The sequence below is a fragment of the Leptopilina heterotoma genome, unplaced genomic scaffold, assembly GCF_015476425.1.
Source record: "Leptopilina heterotoma isolate Lh14 unplaced genomic scaffold, ASM1547642v1 Lhet_294, whole genome shotgun sequence".
NCBI classification, from domain to species: domain Eukaryota; kingdom Metazoa; phylum Arthropoda; class Insecta; order Hymenoptera; family Figitidae; genus Leptopilina; species Leptopilina heterotoma.
The window spans coordinates 836,167-853,727 of record NW_025110999.1 but is presented as its reverse complement, the minus strand read 5'-3'; the positions used below and the strand labels follow the sequence as shown (position 1 = coordinate 853,727).

The following is a 17,561-nucleotide window of genomic DNA, read 5'->3' as shown; positions in this document are numbered from 1 at the left end:
TCATCCAATGAAAATTTACCACAGAATTGTCCAATATTTTTTTTCCTTATTTTTTTACGTGTGGACTTTCATTAACATCGCACGGTAAATTTGTTGCTGTTGTGACTTGTGATACAATTTTTTTGTAAAATATACAATAAATATACATTATATTTCCAATTTTTTAAACAATGGATGATTGTGTTGATGATTTGTTCGATGCATTCGATGAGACGGCTGAAAATGTTGCTCCTAAAATACCAGAGGAAAAAGAAGAGACTATTCCAGAAAGAACAAAATCGAAAAAAAGGTAAACAATTCTCAATTTTGCTCGACATCTAACCTCAAAATTCTTTTCTTATTTTTCTATTTATTTATTAATTTTTAGACCTTCTGATGCACAAGCAACAGTAAAAGAAGAAGATGAGGATGAGGAAGAGGCCAGGAGTTCTCCCAAACGACCAAAATTGGAAGAATCATTATTAGACGATATCAAGTAAGTGTATACATTGTTCACATTTTTATGCGTCATATTTACAAATAATATTCAACAATTCCCTATTGTTGCAAAATCACTTTAGTTTCTTTACACAAAAGATTTCTAATTGAAAAAAACAATTAAATTTTCATCCTTTTTCATGTTTTTTTCGAATATTCTTTTTAGTTCTTGAGGTTATGTCACCTGCCCACATGTTTTCATAATATGATAATTACATTATTTATTTTCTGTATATAACTGAGTTTTTTAATTTATTTAATAATTTTCTAGAATACCTAACTTTATAAATTCTATTTTTTTAATGAATTTATTTGACTATGGAATTAATTTATCAATTTTTTAATTTTTCTTTCAGTATAGATGAATTATCGACTCGAATAACTGTTCATACGATAGATACAATTGAATCATGTACACATGAAGTTGCAGTACCTCCTGGTCATGAATATATTCCCCTGGAACCTTTAACAGGAAAACCCGCCAAGGAATATAAATTTGTTTTGGATCCTTTTCAAAAAGAAGCTATTCTTTGTATTGAAAATAATCAATCTATTTTGGTCTCAGCGCACACATCTGCTGGAAAAACCGTCGTTGCCGAGTGTGTACAATTTTCATAACATAGACTTCTTTTCAATAATAATTTAATTTAATTTTTTTTAAGTGAAATCATTATTTTTATTTAGCTATTTTTAATTAAAGTTATTAAGTTATTCTTAATTTTTTATTTAAAACTTTCAAAAATTGATGTAACTTTTATAAAATATTTAGAAACGTTTAAATTAGTTAACATACTTTTAAATATGAATCCTTGTTCTATTTTTGTATTTTTAACACTTTGTAATATTGAATAATTTGAAAAAATTTTCAGGTATGCGATAGCAATGTCCTTGAGGGAAAAGCAACGGGTAATTTACACAACACCAATTAAGGCTTTGAGTAATCAGAAGTACAGAGAATTTTACGAGGAATTCAAAGACGTTGGATTGGTAACTGGAGATGTGACAATTAATCCAACAGCTAGTATTCTTATAATGACGACGGAAATTCTCAGGAATATGCTCTACAGAGGTTCAGAAGTGAGTATAAGTAATTTCTTTTGTTTAAGAAATATTTTTCTAATCAATGTTTATTTTCCTACTTTATATATTTTTATTTTAAAAATAAATTATACTTTTTAAATGGTATTTTTTTAAAGTTATTTATTAAATTTTATAAATTTTATTCAAACGAATGTTATTTTATTTCAGGTGATGCGTGAAGTGGGTTGGGTGATTTTTGACGAAATTCATTATATGCGAGACAAGGAGAGAGGCGTTGTTTGGGAAGAGACATTAATTCTTCTACCAGACAATGTTCATTATGTTTTTCTTTCCGCTACAATTCCCAACGCGCGACAATTTGCCGAATGGGTTGCACATCTTCATCATCAACCCTGTCACGTGGTGTACACTGATTTTCGTCCGACTCCATTGCAACATTATTTATTTCCAATGGGCGGCGATGGAATTCATTTGGTATGTGTTTGAATCAATTTTTAAAATTATTTCCCTCTTTAAAAATTTGTTTTCCATTTCAAACTTATTGATAAGATCCTTATTTTTTATTTTATTTCCATTCCTTACTTGAACAGGTTGTCGACGAGAATGGTCAATTTAAGGAGGACAATTTTAATAGAGCAATGTCCTGTTTACAAGGCGAAGCGGCAAAAGGCGATAAGAAAGGAAGAAAAGGCGCCCTCTTAAAAACAAATCAGGGACAATCGAATATTTTTAAAATGGTTAAAATGATAATGGAGAGAAATTTTGCACCGGTGATAATTTTCAGTTTCTCAAAGAAGGACTGTGAAGTTTATGCCATGCAATTGGCGAAATTAGATTTAAATTCCCTCGAGGAAAAGAAATTGGTCGATGAAGTTTTTAATAATGCAATGGACGTTCTTAGCGAGGAGGATCGTCGTTTACCACAAGTTGAAAATGTTCTTCCACTATTGAGACGTGGCATTGGTATTCATCACGGTGGTTTGCTACCAATTTTAAAGGAGACGGTGGAAATTTTATTCGGCGAAGGTTTAATTAAAGCACTTTTTGCTACCGAAACTTTCGCCATGGGATTGAATATGCCCGCGAGAACTGTTCTCTTTACAACACCGCGGAAATTTGATGGGAAAGATTTTCGTTGGATCACGTCCGGAGAATATATTCAGTAAGTGAATTTTTTCTTTTGCATAAATAATAAATAAATTAATTTAATTAATTATTAAAAATAATAAATTTATTGAGGAATTTTAGTTAAAAACACTAAAAAAATTGAATTTTGGACAAGTTTAATTTAATTTAATTCTGATTAAAATCGAACCATTTTTAAAAAATTTAATGAAAGCTATATGATAAAAAATTTGAATTATATATGCAAGTTGTATAAACAAATAAATTTTTATACCTTTTTTGAGGAAAAAAGGTACTGTGATGCCTGAGATTTGTTTTCTTTGTAAAAATTTAGTTAATTCTATAAAAATTTCCATTTTATTTTATTAGAAGATTATTATTATTTTTATTAGATATTATTATTATTATTATTATTATTATTATTATTATTTTTAGAAGATAAAGTTTATAAAAATGTTTACAATTTACAGAATGTCTGGTCGTGCCGGAAGGAGAGGTTTGGATGAAAAGGGAATTGTCATTTTTATGATTGACGAACAAGTGAGTCCGGCAGTGGGCAAAGATATCGTACAAGGAAAACCCGATCCGATTAATTCTGCGTTTCATCTCACTTACAATATGGTGTTGAATCTTCTTCGCGTTGAGGAAATTAATCCCGAGTACATGTTGGAGAGAAGTTTCTATCAGTTCCAAAATCAAGCCTCAATTCCCGATTTGTATAATAGTGAGTAATTAATTTCTAAATATTTAAAAAGTATTCTTAAAAGGTAAAAAAAATGGAAAAGTATATATTAAATATTTACAGAGGTGAAGAAATTACAAGTCGAGTATGATGCGATGGTACTTGAAAAGTATGACTCACTTTCTACTTATCATGACATAAGAGAACAACTTGACCGCCTGAGTACGGAATTTAGAACATTTCTAACAAATCCAACTTATTTGTTACCATTTCTACAACCTGGAAGAATGGTGAAAGTGAGTGAATTAAAATTCTTCCTCTATTTACCCTTTCTAGCACAAACTAAATTTTCTTTTTTAAATTTCAGGTAAAAAACGAAAAAGACACATTCGAATGGGGAATAATTGTCAATTTCAAAAAGAAGACGCCGAAAAATCCAGCGAGAGATGAAACAACGATAATTGTCGATATTTTGCTTCACGTGTCGAAAAATTCGACAGAAGCCGCACCGATACCATGTCAACCGGGTGAAGACGGTGAAATTGAAGTTGTCCCCGTTTTACATAAACTAATATCACAAATCAGTTCACTAAGACTTTATTATCCAAACGATTTACGACCAGCCGACAATCGAAAGAGTGTTTTAAAAACCATACAGGAAGTGAAAAAAAGATTTCCCGATGGACCACCACTATTGAATCCCGTGACAGACATGAAAATCGAAGACTCAACATTCAAGGATATCATCAAAAAAATTGAAGTCCTCGAGAAAAAATTATTCTCCCATTCAATTCACAATGATCCGAAAGTAAATGAACTCTATGATGAATTCCTTCAAAAGGAGGAATTGGGTAAAAAATTGAAAGAGGCGAAAGATGATTTAAAACGAGCGAAATCTATTTTACAAATGGACGAATTAAAAAGTCGTAAACGTGTTCTTCGACGAATGGCATATTGCACGCCCGCCGATGTCATTGAATTAAAGGGACGCGTCGCTTGTGAATTGAATGGTGCCGATGAATTATTAATGACCGAAATGATGTTCAATGGACTTTTTAATTCATTAAATGTTCCACAAATGGTGGCATTAATCAGTTGTTTTGTTTGCGATGAGAAATCAAATGAAATGCCAAAAAGTACCGAGGAACTTGGCGGTCCTTTAAGGCAAATGCAAGATTTAGCACGACGTATCGCTAAAGTATCCGGTGAAGCAAATTTAGATTTAGATGAAGAACAATACGTTGAACGATTTCGACCATTTTTAATGGACGTACTCTATGCCTGGTGCAAGGGTGCAAGTTTTTTGCAAATCTGCAAAATGACCGACATTTTTGAAGGTAAATTAAAAACTTCGTATTCGAATTTTGCTTCTCTTTTACATTTCGATTGTTTCGTTTAATTTAAATTTGAAAATTTTCCAGGTTCCATTATTCGTTGTATGCGACGTTTGGAAGAAGTACTGAGACAACTTTGTCAAGCTGCGAAAAATATTGGTAATACAGATTTAGAAAATAAATTCAGCGAGGCAATTAAATTAATAAAAAGGGACATTGTTTTCGCCGCCTCATTATATTTATAAACAAAAAAGAAAGGTAATAAAAAAATTGTATTATTTTTGTAAATTACGAAATGAAATTTTTCTCCATTGAAAAATAAAGTTAAAATACTTTTTTCTTGAATAATTCAGAGAACATATTGTTTTCTTTTTAAATTATTTTCCACGACTAAATTTTATTTCTCAATTTTTTGAACATACATTTTATCACGTGGATATAAATTATATCGAATTTTTCTTTTTTCTGTTTTTTTTTTACAAAAGTGAACTACATTTTTTGTTGTACGAGTATGAAAAGAGAAAGAGCGTACAAATTTTTTTTTTATTGCTGAATTGGGCAAATCGTAATTGATAGGTTTTTCATTTACTATTTTGAAAATTATTATTTAAATAAATAAAAACTTTTACGAATCACAACGCTTAGGTTTTTTATGCCTTTTTTTGTTTTGTTTTCAATTTAATTAAAAATTTTTTTACCGCATTTCTAAAACGACGGTCTCTTGAGAACAAAAATTTAAATCAGCGAGTGTGAGCTTTGTATCGATCGATGTTAACTGAAAATAAAAATTAATTACTTTAGTAATTTAGATATATTATTTAAATTAATTTAGAAATTATTATTATGAATACTTACATCCCTTCGGGGCCAGGTGCAAAGAACTTTGTATTCTTCGGTGGGATAACCTTCGACAGTTAAATAGTTAAGTAGAATTTGTAGTGGTGTATCAGGTTGAAACCTGCGTTCCAGAACTTCTCCAGCTGGAACTCTTATTCTAACTTTCAACACTTTATCGCCAGGTTGAGGCTCTGGAGGCAAACTTGATATAACCGATTGTCTGTGCGCTTCTTTTCTCGCTTCTTCCGCGAGCCTTTCACTTTCGGCTTGCTCCTTCTTCTGCTTCTGGATTTGTTCCTGCATTTGTTTTGCTTCTTCTTTAGCTCTGAAATAAATGTTTTTCAATTTAAAACAATAAAAAATTATTTACTATTTTATTAAATTTACAGGGTAGCCATAGGTCAGGAAAATCAGGGAAAAGTCAGGGAATTTTATTAAAAGTACTGGAAAAAATTAAATGTTTAGAATTTACAACAAAATTCTGAATTTTTGCGTCTGACTCAGAAATTATGAAATTACCACGAATTCTAAAAAAATCCTGAAATTTTTTCTATCTCTCACAATAATTTATTTTAACGCAATCTTAATAAATATTAAAATTCTTTCCAGAAATTCAATTATTTTCCGAAATTTTAAAAACGTTTTCGTCAGCATTTCAATTATCTTTATAAATATCAAACTTCTTCGACAAACTTCAATTCTATTCAGGACTTTAAATAAAATTCATTATAAAATTAAATTATTTTCATAAATAACAATATTCATCACAAGAATTCAAATATTTTTAAAATTAAAAAAATTCTTCGCAGAAATTCAATTACTTTCGAAAAAATCTTTAAAAAATTGTCGTCAACATTTCAATTATCTTTATAAATGAATAGCAAAATTTTTCGACAAAATTCAATTATTTTCAGGAATTTTAATAAAATTCATTGCAAAATTCAATTAATTTTAAAAACTTTTCTTAATTCAATGATTTTCAATATTCTACTATTTTAATAAAATTTTTAAATTCTTTTCAGAGATTTAATTATTTTCATAAATAATAAAACCATTCGGAGAAAGTCAATTATTTACATAAATAGCAACGTTCATCACAAGAATTCAATTATTTTCAAAAGTAATAAAATTCAATTATTTTCAAAAATTTTAATAAAATTCATTGCAACAATTATTTTTAAAAAATTTTCTTAATTCAATAATTTCTATATCCATTATTTTAATCAAATTTCCTAAAAGAATTCAATTATTTAAAAGCAATTTTGGCAGAATTTCAATTACTTTTTAATAAAATTTTAATCGAATTCCTCGAAAAATGTAATTATTCTTAAAAATGTTATTAAAATTATTAAAATTATTAAAATTAGTTTAAGATTCCAACTTTAAGGAATATTCAATTATTTAATAAATTATCTGATTTTATTTAAATAATTGAATTCTCGTAGAATTTTCTAATAAAAAATTGATTTAATAATTAATTTTAGTAAAAGTTTTAGATAATAATTGAATTTAAGAGAAGTTACTAATAATTGCAATTTTTTTTAGAAATAATTATTGAATTTTGTAAAAGTTTCAAATTAAAATCTTTGAAAATTTGAATTTTTCATACATTTAATTAAAAATGCTATATGGAACTAATTTTTTTCAAAAAGCTTAATCGAAATATTTAAAAATTATTTCAAGTTTTTATTTTCAAATGTATTTTTAATTGAAGAATTTCCGATAAATTGAAATTTCGTAAAATTGAATTGTAAAGAAATGAATTTGAAAATTATCAACAGAACTTTATTAAAAATTTATAAAAATAATTGATTTAAAGAAAAATTTTATTTAAAAATTGTAGAAAATTTAATTGAAATGATGAGAATAATTTTGAAGGAGTTAAAATTAACAATATTCTTATATTATAATATAAAATAATGATTTTATCACTCGGTCATCTTTAATTATTACAAAATATGAAGAAATCGATTACTCCGAGTCGAAGACTCGGAGTGATCAATTTCTTCATGTTTTACAATAATATTTTTATCAGTTATTAAATTTCAAAATGTTTGAATTTGAAATTTTTGAAAATCATAATTCCTATGTAAAAATAATAATAATTAAATATTTATTTAAAAAAGAAGTTATTGGTATTTGGGAATAATTTTACTTTAGAAGAAATTTGTAAATAAATGTAATAGAACATTTTTTTGAGTATCTAATAATTTTTAGAGTGAATCAGAATATTCTTTAGGGTCAGGCAAAAAGTTAAAATTTTATCTGTAAATCAGGGGAAAGTCAGGGAAAAACAAAATCAAATTTTTGCGGCAACCCTGATTTAAAAAGCTATCTGTGTAATTGAATTATTTTTAAATTCTAATACCTATCAGCAGCTAAACTCTCTTGATAGGCTCGATCTTGTTCTTGTTTAACCCTCTCTCTCGATTGTCGCTCTTCTTCAAATTCAATATCAGCTTGACGGTGTTCCTGAAGAGGAACAAAAAAACAAAATTTAGTAATATTTATTTTAAAAATTATAAAATGAAATCAAGTAAAATTATTTTACTTAATAGAAGGAAATTCATTTAGTTACAGACCTGAAATATATCTACAGCATGAATTAGATTCGTGAGGAGTTCGCTGACTCCCACGTTGCCAAAAACTATTCTAAATATTTCTGTATTAGATCTCGTACGCATAATAATCATTAAAACTGGCATTGTGTCAACATCAATGTTTCTCACAGTTCTCGCTGCAGTTGGACCCAAAGCCTGATTAATTGATGTCCAAAATCTGAAGGAAAGAAAAGAAAATAAATAATACTGAAAATATTTTTAAAAAAGAAGAGAAATTTCTTCACACTTACTTCAATTTATTTGATTCGTGTGTAAAATCCCAGCCCCATATTACAAAATTTGTAGATAAATGCTGTAAAACAGTTTCAAATCCTAATAATTGAGTGCAAAAAACGTGCGCCAATACACTATTGTCATGATGCAAATAAACAGCCAACAATTTTCTCTGAAAGTGAAATTTTCTTTGTTACTATTTTTTGTCTTCTATTTCTAATAGTAAAGTATATTTATTTTTAAAGAGTAAAATATATTTAACGTTTAAAAGTAAACTCTTATTCAAAGTAAGAGAATAGACTGTAATTTAAATAGTTTTTTAAGTAAATAGAAAAGAACAGAATGTAATTATTTAAATAGTTTTTAAATATTTTTTAAGATTACTAACGTCCTTTGGAGGTTTCCCGCAAGCCTCTTGTATAGCTTCTTCCAAAGTTCCAGTGTAAAATTGTGGATGATTAGGGCCGTATCTTTTTTCAAATTCTTCAGCAAAATGTAGTGTTCCAACAGTTTCGTCCTCCACGTTACTAGGCACTGTAAAACAAATATGAAGCGAAATTTTTTAAATCAATTGACAATAAATTATAGATACTATACTAAAATACATTAGACAAAAATGAAGAAATTAAATTTCAAATTAACTCACTGAGGTATTGAATTCTTGTTGATTGTATATTATCTATAAAAATGTCATCCTCAACGTTGCACGATTCTGGGATATCTTCGAAATCTTCGACAGATTCAACTTCGCCTACTGAACTGTCAGTGTCTGCCAAATCCACAACTTCCTGAAATTGTCATGTTACAAAAAATTAAAAATTTATAAATAAATAATATAATATAAGGATACCTATTAGGACTTTTTTCAATAGTGAATAAAAAAATTGACATTTTTCTTAATTGAATAAACTAAAAAAAATTAAGTGTATTTCTAGCTTCGCACTCGTTAATTAATTAGAAAAAGTAGCAAAATTTAATTCCAATTTTTCAAAAACCTCATTCTTTTTCGAATTTTGAAATTTAATTATTCGAAAATTCAATCATTTTTGTAAAATTGATATTTTTAAAAAATTGTTATTTATTTTTTTCACAGGAATTAAAATTCTAATAATATTACAATTGTATTGAAAATAATTGAATCATTTTGGAGTTTAATAAAACTTTTCAAAGTAATTGAATTGTGTCGAAAAATTTTATTGAAATTTTTGAAAATAATTGAATTCCTGCAAAGAATTTTAATGTTTATAAAAATAATTGAATTCTGGCGATGAATAATATTGTAATTGTATTGAAAATCATTGAATTTCTACGAATTTGTTTTTTTTTTTTGAAAATAATTGAATTTTTTCAAGAATTTTAATGAAATTTGTATTAAAAATAAATTAAATTCTTACGAAGAATTTTATTAGAATTTTTAAAACAATTGAATTCTTTCTGTAAATTTTATCAAAATTATACTGAGAATAATTAAATTCCTGACAACAATTTTATTACTTATTAAAATTAATAAATTCGCGTGAGAAATTTTGTTACAATTTTTGAAAATATTAAATAGCAATAATTAATTAGTTTTGTAAGTGAATTTTTAAAAAATTTGAATTTGAAATTATTCAAAAATTGAAGTTGATATTTAAAGGGAAAAAGTATTTGATGCACAGAGTGTATTTAATACATAGAGTGTAAGAAATTTTAACGTAAAATAAATTTAACAACACGAAAAGATAAAATTTAATTACGTACCTTTTTGTTCTCCGTATTTGGCAATTTGTTAACAGAGAGATTATGTTCAGGATAGGAAATGCCACTTTGTCCCAGTGTTATATCATCACTTGTTACAGAATCTGGCCATCCTTTCCAAACTTGATTTCTGACATGCACATCCGTTAAGGAATAAATATCTCTCTTTATTTCGGAAATTGTGTGCATTCCCGGGAATTTCAATTTATATAATTTATTATTCATTTCATTTCTTATGTTTAGTGTATACGTTCGAGTCAAACGATCACTTAGATTAATTCTGAAATTAGATAATTTTAATTACAATTTTTAGAAATTTACAATTTACAATTTTGTAGAAAATTATTTTCCAAATTTAAAAAATAATTTCATTCTTGACCCAAAAAAAAAATAGTAAATAATAAATATCTTACGGCTCTGCGTGCGATTCTCCTAGATCGATAACTTGAGTCAATTGTAAATTATTCTCTCGTGGTAAATTTAATGTTTGAAAAATTGTCGTATCTCGAGGCGGTTCTTTATGCCAGCCATGCAATACTTGCTGACAAGGACCAATACTTGTTTTCTCCCATATTACGCGTTTCAAATCTCCTATTAAGTAGAAAACGAAGAAATGTTAAAATTAAAGAAAATTTAAATTAAATGAAAAGTTTTTCTATTGAATTAATTAATTAATAATTACCCAGAGTGTTGGACTCAGGACAACTGATTGTGTGAATAGTTTTTTCGAGAGAAATGTGGAATGTAAGCACTCTTGATGGTGGGTTTGGTTTTGATCTACTCGTGCCGGGGAGAATTTCATCAATCTCCATACTAACTGATCTGTTATTTGATGATTTTGGGACAGTTGTAATATCAATTGATTCATTATTTCGAGTCGGCCTGTGAACTTCTTCTATCATAACGACATCGTTACTTGTTTCTGAAGGCAGTTGTTGTGTATTTATTGGCATAACTCGGTTTATCGCCGCCTAGTTTAAAAAAAAAAAAGTTTGTTAAAATAACAAAACAAAAAATTTATCTCTATGTTTCTTACCAGTAAATCCCAATTTGTGCCTTCTAAATATAAAATAGCTTCTGCGACATCTTCAATGTCTGTGCAAGCCTAGAAAAATAAGTAAATTTTGTTTAATAAATAATATCAGAAATTTTACAAAACAAATTTCGATCATGAAATTTCAAACATCGAAAATATTTCTTATTCTTTCTTAATTTTTATTCATATTCTCAATTTTGTCTTCCTGTCAGAAAAAAAAATTATTTATCAATTTTTGTTAATTTAGAGATAAACAATTGTGTTTAATAAAATTGAAGATATAATTCGATAGATAATGAGTATTTTCTCTTAATTAAAAATAATCGAATATGACTAAATGTTCATTATTGTAAATGTCATTGTGTTCAATTCTCCATAACCTAATTTTACAAAATGACTATGAATATTAACGTATGTAAGACTTGTGTTTACAATAAACAACTTGCCTGAAAATCCGCTAAAATCACTTCTTTGTTAACTTCCATAATTTTTATAATATAATTAGTGAAAACACAAAAACAAATAGGTAAAAATTAGTGAAATTTTCTAGATATTAGAATCAAGTTAATTCTTCTTAAAACAAAATGCTTATAAACTGAGAATTACACCAGAGATGCACAAAGCCATTTTGGACATGTTTTTGAGGACAAATTTCAATGAATATTTTGTTCAAATAGAGTGAAACTATTGTATTTTTAATTCCTTTGGGTGTTATTTCATGAGATTGATAAGACATTTGATAAAAATTTGAAATTCGAATAATCATTGGCGGATAGGAAATTGGACAATTTGAATTCGACCAATGAATTCTAGTACAATTGACAAGAAGATCTCTGATTGGCTACAATTTCAAGTAGAGAGGTTATTTTTTTTTGTTAAACATTCCTATCAATGTTATAAACATTCCATGCTCTTATCTTCACTTGTCAAATGGTCTTGTCACTTGACAGCTTGTCACTTTCTACTTCCATGGTTTTAATAATACTTTAATAATTGCTACTGCAAAAATGATTATTCATAAATTAATGAATATTTCGAATATTATTTTCTGAGTGTTATTCTTTAAGTATGTGAAAGTTTTCATTTTGCAAGTGATTTGATAATACAACGCAAATTATTTCTCTTCCAAACTCAAGGACTCCATGTTTATGATATAAAGAAGTAAAGAAGTTTACTTGTCACGGCTGTGTGCGTTTTGCTAAAATAAAAGGTAATCTTGTCAAGACCTGTCTAGACGTGCTTTGGACGTATATACTTAAAACTGGTTGCGTATCAATGAACTCAAAGATAGCATTGTTAACAAAAGCATTCTCATCTATAACGGTGACGAACAAAATAAACATAATGATGTAATGTTATATATTGTTTTTTGTGCTTATAATAATATCAAATGGAGTTTAAAGTTTTGTTTAGTGATGTTTTTGTTGTTTCAAGTTTCTTCAAGTTCATAAAAGTGAATTTGCATTTTTGTGATTACTTTTGTCAATGAAGTCCTGAACCGTCACGCCCACGTGTGAAAGTAATGCCTCTCGCGTATCTTGGCATTGAAAACCTTGCATTTTCCATTATTGCGTTTTTTTTCTACAATTCAAGTGCCTATTACTCATTCATAACTCTGCATGCTTTGCATTTCGTTGAAACAACCAGTTTTATTGCATTTTCTTTATTCTTGACTATTTTTAGATTTCTTGATGATTCTAAATTTGCACCTATTGTTCTGCCAAAAAAAAAATAAATAAATAAAAATAAATAAACTTTAATTTACAGATGGATTTTTGTGAGAATATAGAAGAAATGAAAATATCCTAATTCTAGAATTACAGTATAATAATAATAGTAATAATATTATAAATCTAGAACCATTGAATTGTCGACAATAAAATGTCTGTCGATTTAACTAAGAATGGGACAGCACTTTGCTAGTCTCAGAGAATTCTTTAGAATGGAAGGCGAGAAACAGTCATTACAAGTTTATAACGAATCACTTCATCAATTATCATTTGACATGTTGGATCAAGAGGATTCTGAGAATACACAAAAAAATGAGAACAATGGAAATGTTCCGAATTCAAATATTATTTCAAATAAATCCGATGATAATCTTGATAATGAACAATTGAATCTTGATGTTGATAATCATAATTCACGATTTGAATCAATATACAGTCAACCAATTGATACTCAAGATATAAAGCAAAATTGTAATAATGGAAATATTGTCGTAAATGCTGTTGAATCATCATTGAAGCAACAGGAATTATGTGTTAATAATTCCAGTAGCAGCTATACTAGCAGTAGTTCCGAAGATAGTCCCGTGAATCCTAGTTTTAGACGATCATCGAAAACACTTTCATTTGGAAAAAGAAAAGGTTGATTTCTCATCTTTTTTAATTATTCATTTCTCGAATATATATATATATATATTTTAGATTTTATCTAATTCTTAAATCTATAAAACATTTTTTCTCTTATTCCTCCACAAAAATATTATTTAATTCTATTTTGATAATAATTTTGAGAAAGAGAATAATTATGAAAATAATGTGAAAAAAGTGTAAAGTTTGCGAAAAAAATCATTCTCTTCAGTTGTAGGTAAGCAACGAAATAAGGACCAAAATCCAGTATGTAATCATGTATTATCGTCGAAGAAGAAACGAAGTAATTGGGTATTGAAATTTAATTGTGCGAAGAATAAAGTATCGAAGAACACGGATATTCCAGGACAAGGTGGCAACAGTTCTGAATGTATATGTACAGGATATCGTCGTACCGAGGAGCATACAATGGGCGCCAGTAATGTATTAAATATATCAGCACCACAGAGTCCAGTTCTTGGTCCACTTCCACCTAGTCCTGTTATCGATTTATCGCGATTCAATCCTGAAGAATTTCCTATGGAGGTGAGAAAAAAATGCTTTTTTATTTTTATACAGTTTTTTCTTTCTATTTGTATACAAATTATGATTATTAGAAATTAGAAGAAGAAATAGAAGGGAGAATAAATTTAATAGGGAAAAGAAATAGAAATGTGTAATAAATTATAATTAATATACGTATAATAATTGTTTACAACTCTTGTTTAAGGATTGCGATGAAAGGGCGAGACTGCAAAGAGCACGTGAAATGGAGGAAGGAGTCGAACCACCGCCGGGTTATAGGCCCAGTTATCCATCGGGAATTCAAGTGCATCCGAATGGCATTACAGTCGATAGTTTGGCAGCTCTTTTTCAAGCACACGCAGGAATTCACGCCGCTGCTCTTACTGCCTTATCGCAAATAGATTTTAGTCTAATTCCTAATATTGAAAGACCAATTCATACACAGGTATGTACTTGAATTTTTGTTTATTATTTCTACTAGCAAATGTTCAATTTTGTAATTAATTTTTGAATGGTTACAGATTTAAAATTTTTAAAAATCCCTTCTTAACTAATTAAGAATTATTTATTATTTTCTAAAATATTAATAAAGGAATTCAATTCTTTACATAAATAATATAATTCTTTATTGACATTTAATTAATTTAAACACAATTTCAATAGAATTCCTACAAAAAATTTTATTATTTTTTTAAAGTTTTATAAAATTCGTCGGAAGAATTCAATGATTTTTAAAAAATTTAATACAATTCTTTATAAGAATTCAATTATTTTCAATGCAACTTCAACCAAATTTCTCGAAAATTTTTTTATTTTCTTCGAAACAATTGACCTGTTTCCAAAAAATTTGATAAAATTCTTGACAAAAATACAATTATTTTCAATAAAATTACTCGTTGGAATTCAATTATTTTTTAAAAGATTAATAAAATTCTCTGGAAAAATTCAATTATTTTTAAAACTTTTTAATACAATTTTTTACAAGAATTCCATTATTTTCAGTGCAATTTTTAATAAATGCCTGGAAAGAATTTTAATTGTCTACCAAATAATTGAACTATTTTTAAAAAATTTAAATAAAATTCTTGACAAGAATACAATTATTTTCAATTAAAATTACTCAATGGAATTCAACTATTTTTAAAAAGATTAATAAAATTCTTTGGAAGAATTCAATGATTTTTAAAAATTTTGATACGATTCTTTACAAAAATTCAATTATTTTCAATGCAATTTTTAATAAATTCCTAGAAAGAATTTTAATTGTCTACGAAACAATTGAACTATTTTTAAAGTTCTTGTCAAGAATTCAATTATTTTCATAAATATGTAATAAAATTCAAGGCAAAAATTTAATTATTTTCATAAATAATATAATTCGTTGCATAAATTCAATTATTTTGAATATATTTTGGAAATAATTCAAATATTTTCATAACTAATCATTTTTTTTATTATGTTTTAATTATTTTAATACATTTTTAATAATATTTCTTGAAACAATTTAATTATTTTCAGAAGTTTTAATGAAATGTTTCGAAGCAATTCAATTATTTTTAAAAATTTGAGTAAAATTCGTAGCAAGAACTAAATTATTTTTATTGGTTATAAAATTTTTTTTGAGTAATTTAATTATTTACAATAAAATTTCTTAACTGAATTTTATTATTTTAAACATTTTTAATAAAACTTGAAAAAAAATCAATTATTTTTAATATCATATTAATTAAATTTCTCCAAAGTATTCCATTATTTAATAAAATTTTTTTAAATTCTTTGCGAGAATTCAATTACTTTCAATATAATCTTAACAAAATTTTTCTAAAAAATTTTAATTTTCTTCGAAACAATTGAATTAGTTTAAACTTTAAAGAAATTGAATAAAATTGTTGACAAGAATTCAATTATTTTTAATCAAATTTCCTTAATGGAATTGAATTGTTTTCAATACAATTTTAAGAAAATTTCTTGATAAGAATTCAATTATTTTCAAAAATTTGGTTAAAATTCTCGGAATTAATTTAGATTTTTTTCTTTTTTTTTTACCTGTTTATTTGTATTTTTTTCTTTACTTCTTTTTTACTTCTATTTTTCTTTTTTTATTTGTACTTGTTCTTTTTTTATTTATTTTTACTCGCTTTCTGATTACTATTAACAGGGTTGTTTTTGTTTTTAACAGGTTGATTATGTGCATTGTCTGGTGCCAGACTTGCGGTCAATCACCGCTTGTTCTTTCTATTGGGGAAAAATGGATCGGTATGAAGCCGAACGTTTATTGGAGGGCAAGCAAGAGGGAACATTTTTATTACGAGATTCAGCTCAGGAGGAATTTTTATTCTCCGTAAGTTTTCGAAAATACGGTCGATCTCTTCATGCGAGAATTGAACAATGGAATCATAAATTCAGCTTTGATTCACACGATCCTGGGGTCTATGCATCAAAAACGGTAAGTTATTTAAAGCAACATATTTTTTTCTATATCATTAATCTTTTATAATTTATCATGTATTATTCATTATTTATTTTATTATTACTTATTATTAAACATTGTATTTTTATTTTGGTATTATTTTATCATAGTAATTTATATCAGACTCTTTATTCTCATTATTATTCACATTTAATTCTATTTTATTTTTGTTGTTTTTATTATTTTAAAAATTAGAAAAATATATTAATTTTTGCTTTTTGACAGGTTTGTGGTTTGATTGAGCATTATAAGGATCCATCGTGCTGTATGTTTTTCGAACCAATGTTAACAATTCCATTACATCGAAATTTTGCATTTCCGTTGCAACATTTGTGTCGTGCTGTTATTACAACACGAACGACCTACGACGGTATAAACAAGTTGCAATTACCAAAGACACTTAAAAGTTATCTTAAAGAATATCATTATAAACAGCGAGTACGAATTAGAAGGCTAGATATTGAAAATGACGTTCAGTCTGATGGAAAATCCATATCATATATTCCACTTACATGAGCGTTGTCTCGTTTATCCATTCATTTGTTTTTCGCAAAATTCCTTTTTTTTCTTTTATTATTATTATTATTATTATTATGTATTATTTACATACGTCGAAATACTCAGAGGAAAAGAAAATAATTCCGGAAATTACTTTCAAATTTACAGTGTTAACACTAACATTTAATTAATTATTCCATTTTTATCTTCTTTTAAAAAAAAAAAAATCAGTTTAATATCTATATTGAGTTTGTCGCTTTCCTAAATCGACTTTGTTAATTGTCAATTTTTGTTTTTCTATAATCAATCAATTTTTCTACACGTATTTCTTTGAATAACTTGGGCATTCGATAGTAGGATTTGATAAATATTGAAGTGTCAGATGATTACGAAAAATTGACATCTGAAGTACAAAGATAACACTTCTTAAATGAAAATAATTCTTTGATTTACTTTTCTTTTGTTGCAATGATACTAAAAAGAAATGATTCTAATTAATGTTAATAATCAATATAAGTTGATAATTAATATTAATAATTAATGTTAATAATTAATATGGGTATTAATAATTAATAACTATTGAGATTTAATATTGAAATTTAATATTGATA

At 26.7% G+C, this 17,561-nt stretch overlaps 3 protein-coding genes across 4 annotated transcripts; 2 read left to right on the top strand and 1 right to left on the bottom strand.

The window, feature by feature from the left end:
* Positions 1-66: 66 nt before the first annotated feature.
* On the top strand, positions 67-5,007 carry LOC122504376 (exosome RNA helicase MTR4). The gene is made up of 10 exons (XM_043615464.1): positions 67-289; positions 368-475; positions 834-1,076; positions 1,347-1,554; positions 1,726-1,992; positions 2,109-2,680; positions 3,114-3,367; positions 3,449-3,621; positions 3,693-4,662; positions 4,747-5,007. Exons 1-10 carry the CDS (start codon positions 171-173, stop codon positions 4,902-4,904), a joined length of 3,072 nt encoding a protein of 1,023 aa, XP_043471399.1. The 5' UTR covers positions 67-170; the 3' UTR covers positions 4,905-5,007.
* Positions 5,008-5,329: 322 nt separating this feature from the next.
* Positions 5,330-11,751, bottom strand: LOC122504377 (FAS-associated factor 1). The gene is made up of 12 exons (XM_043615466.1): positions 11,550-11,751; positions 11,104-11,172; positions 10,750-11,038; positions 10,481-10,658; positions 10,071-10,347; positions 8,977-9,118; positions 8,719-8,864; positions 8,348-8,502; positions 8,079-8,274; positions 7,865-7,968; positions 5,515-5,821; positions 5,330-5,434 (listed from the first exon to the last, which is right to left on the bottom strand). The coding sequence occupies exons 1-12, from the start codon at positions 11,586-11,588 to the stop codon at positions 5,354-5,356; spliced, it is 1,983 nt and encodes a 660-aa protein (XP_043471401.1). The 5' UTR covers positions 11,589-11,751; the 3' UTR covers positions 5,330-5,353.
* Positions 11,752-12,024: 273 nt separating this feature from the next.
* LOC122504375 (suppressor of cytokine signaling 7) lies at positions 12,025-17,531 on the top strand. 2 transcript variants are annotated; one of them, XM_043615463.1, is made up of 6 exons: positions 12,025-12,313; positions 12,871-13,472; positions 13,696-14,003; positions 14,188-14,427; positions 16,162-16,428; positions 16,678-17,531. In XM_043615463.1, exons 2-6 carry the CDS (start codon positions 13,007-13,009, stop codon positions 16,966-16,968), a joined length of 1,572 nt encoding a protein of 523 aa, XP_043471398.1. In that variant the 5' UTR covers positions 12,025-12,313; positions 12,871-13,006; the 3' UTR covers positions 16,969-17,531. The 2 variants fall into 2 exon arrangements, with proteins under 2 accessions (XP_043471398.1, XP_043471397.1); XM_043615462.1 differs by having other exon boundaries at positions 13,690-14,003.
* The last annotated feature ends 30 nt before the right edge of the window (positions 17,532-17,561 follow it).

Excerpts from the sequence above, each read along its gene's own strand:
- LOC122504376 (XM_043615464.1), top strand. The coding sequence starts at position 171 with ATGGATGATTGTGTTGATGATTTGTTCGATGCATTCGATGAGACGGCT. Across the intron at positions 1,555-1,725 it reads TGCTCTACAGAGGTTCAGAA|GTGATGCGTGAAGTGGGTTG; the intron begins GTGAGTATAAGT and ends ATTTTATTTCAG. Across the intron at positions 3,368-3,448 it reads AATTCCCGATTTGTATAATA|AGGTGAAGAAATTACAAGTC; the intron begins GTGAGTAATTAA and ends AAATATTTACAG.
- LOC122504375 (XM_043615462.1), top strand. The coding sequence starts at position 13,007 with ATGGGACAGCACTTTGCTAGTCTCAGAGAATTCTTTAGAATGGAAGGC. Across the intron at positions 14,004-14,187 it reads CTGAAGAATTTCCTATGGAG|GATTGCGATGAAAGGGCGAG; the intron begins GTGAGAAAAAAA and ends CTCTTGTTTAAG. Across the intron at positions 14,428-16,161 it reads AAAGACCAATTCATACACAG|GTTGATTATGTGCATTGTCT; the intron begins GTATGTACTTGA and ends TGTTTTTAACAG.
- LOC122504377 (XM_043615466.1), bottom strand. The coding sequence starts at position 11,588 with ATGGAAGTTAACAAAGAAGTGATTTTAGCGGATTTTCAG. Across the intron at positions 10,348-10,480 it reads GGAGAATCGCACGCAGAGCC|AATTAATCTAAGTGATCGTT; the intron begins GTAAGATATTTA and ends ATCTAATTTCAG. Across the intron at positions 8,275-8,347 it reads CACGAATCAAATAAATTGAA|ATTTTGGACATCAATTAATC; the intron begins GTAAGTGTGAAG and ends TCTTTCCTTCAG.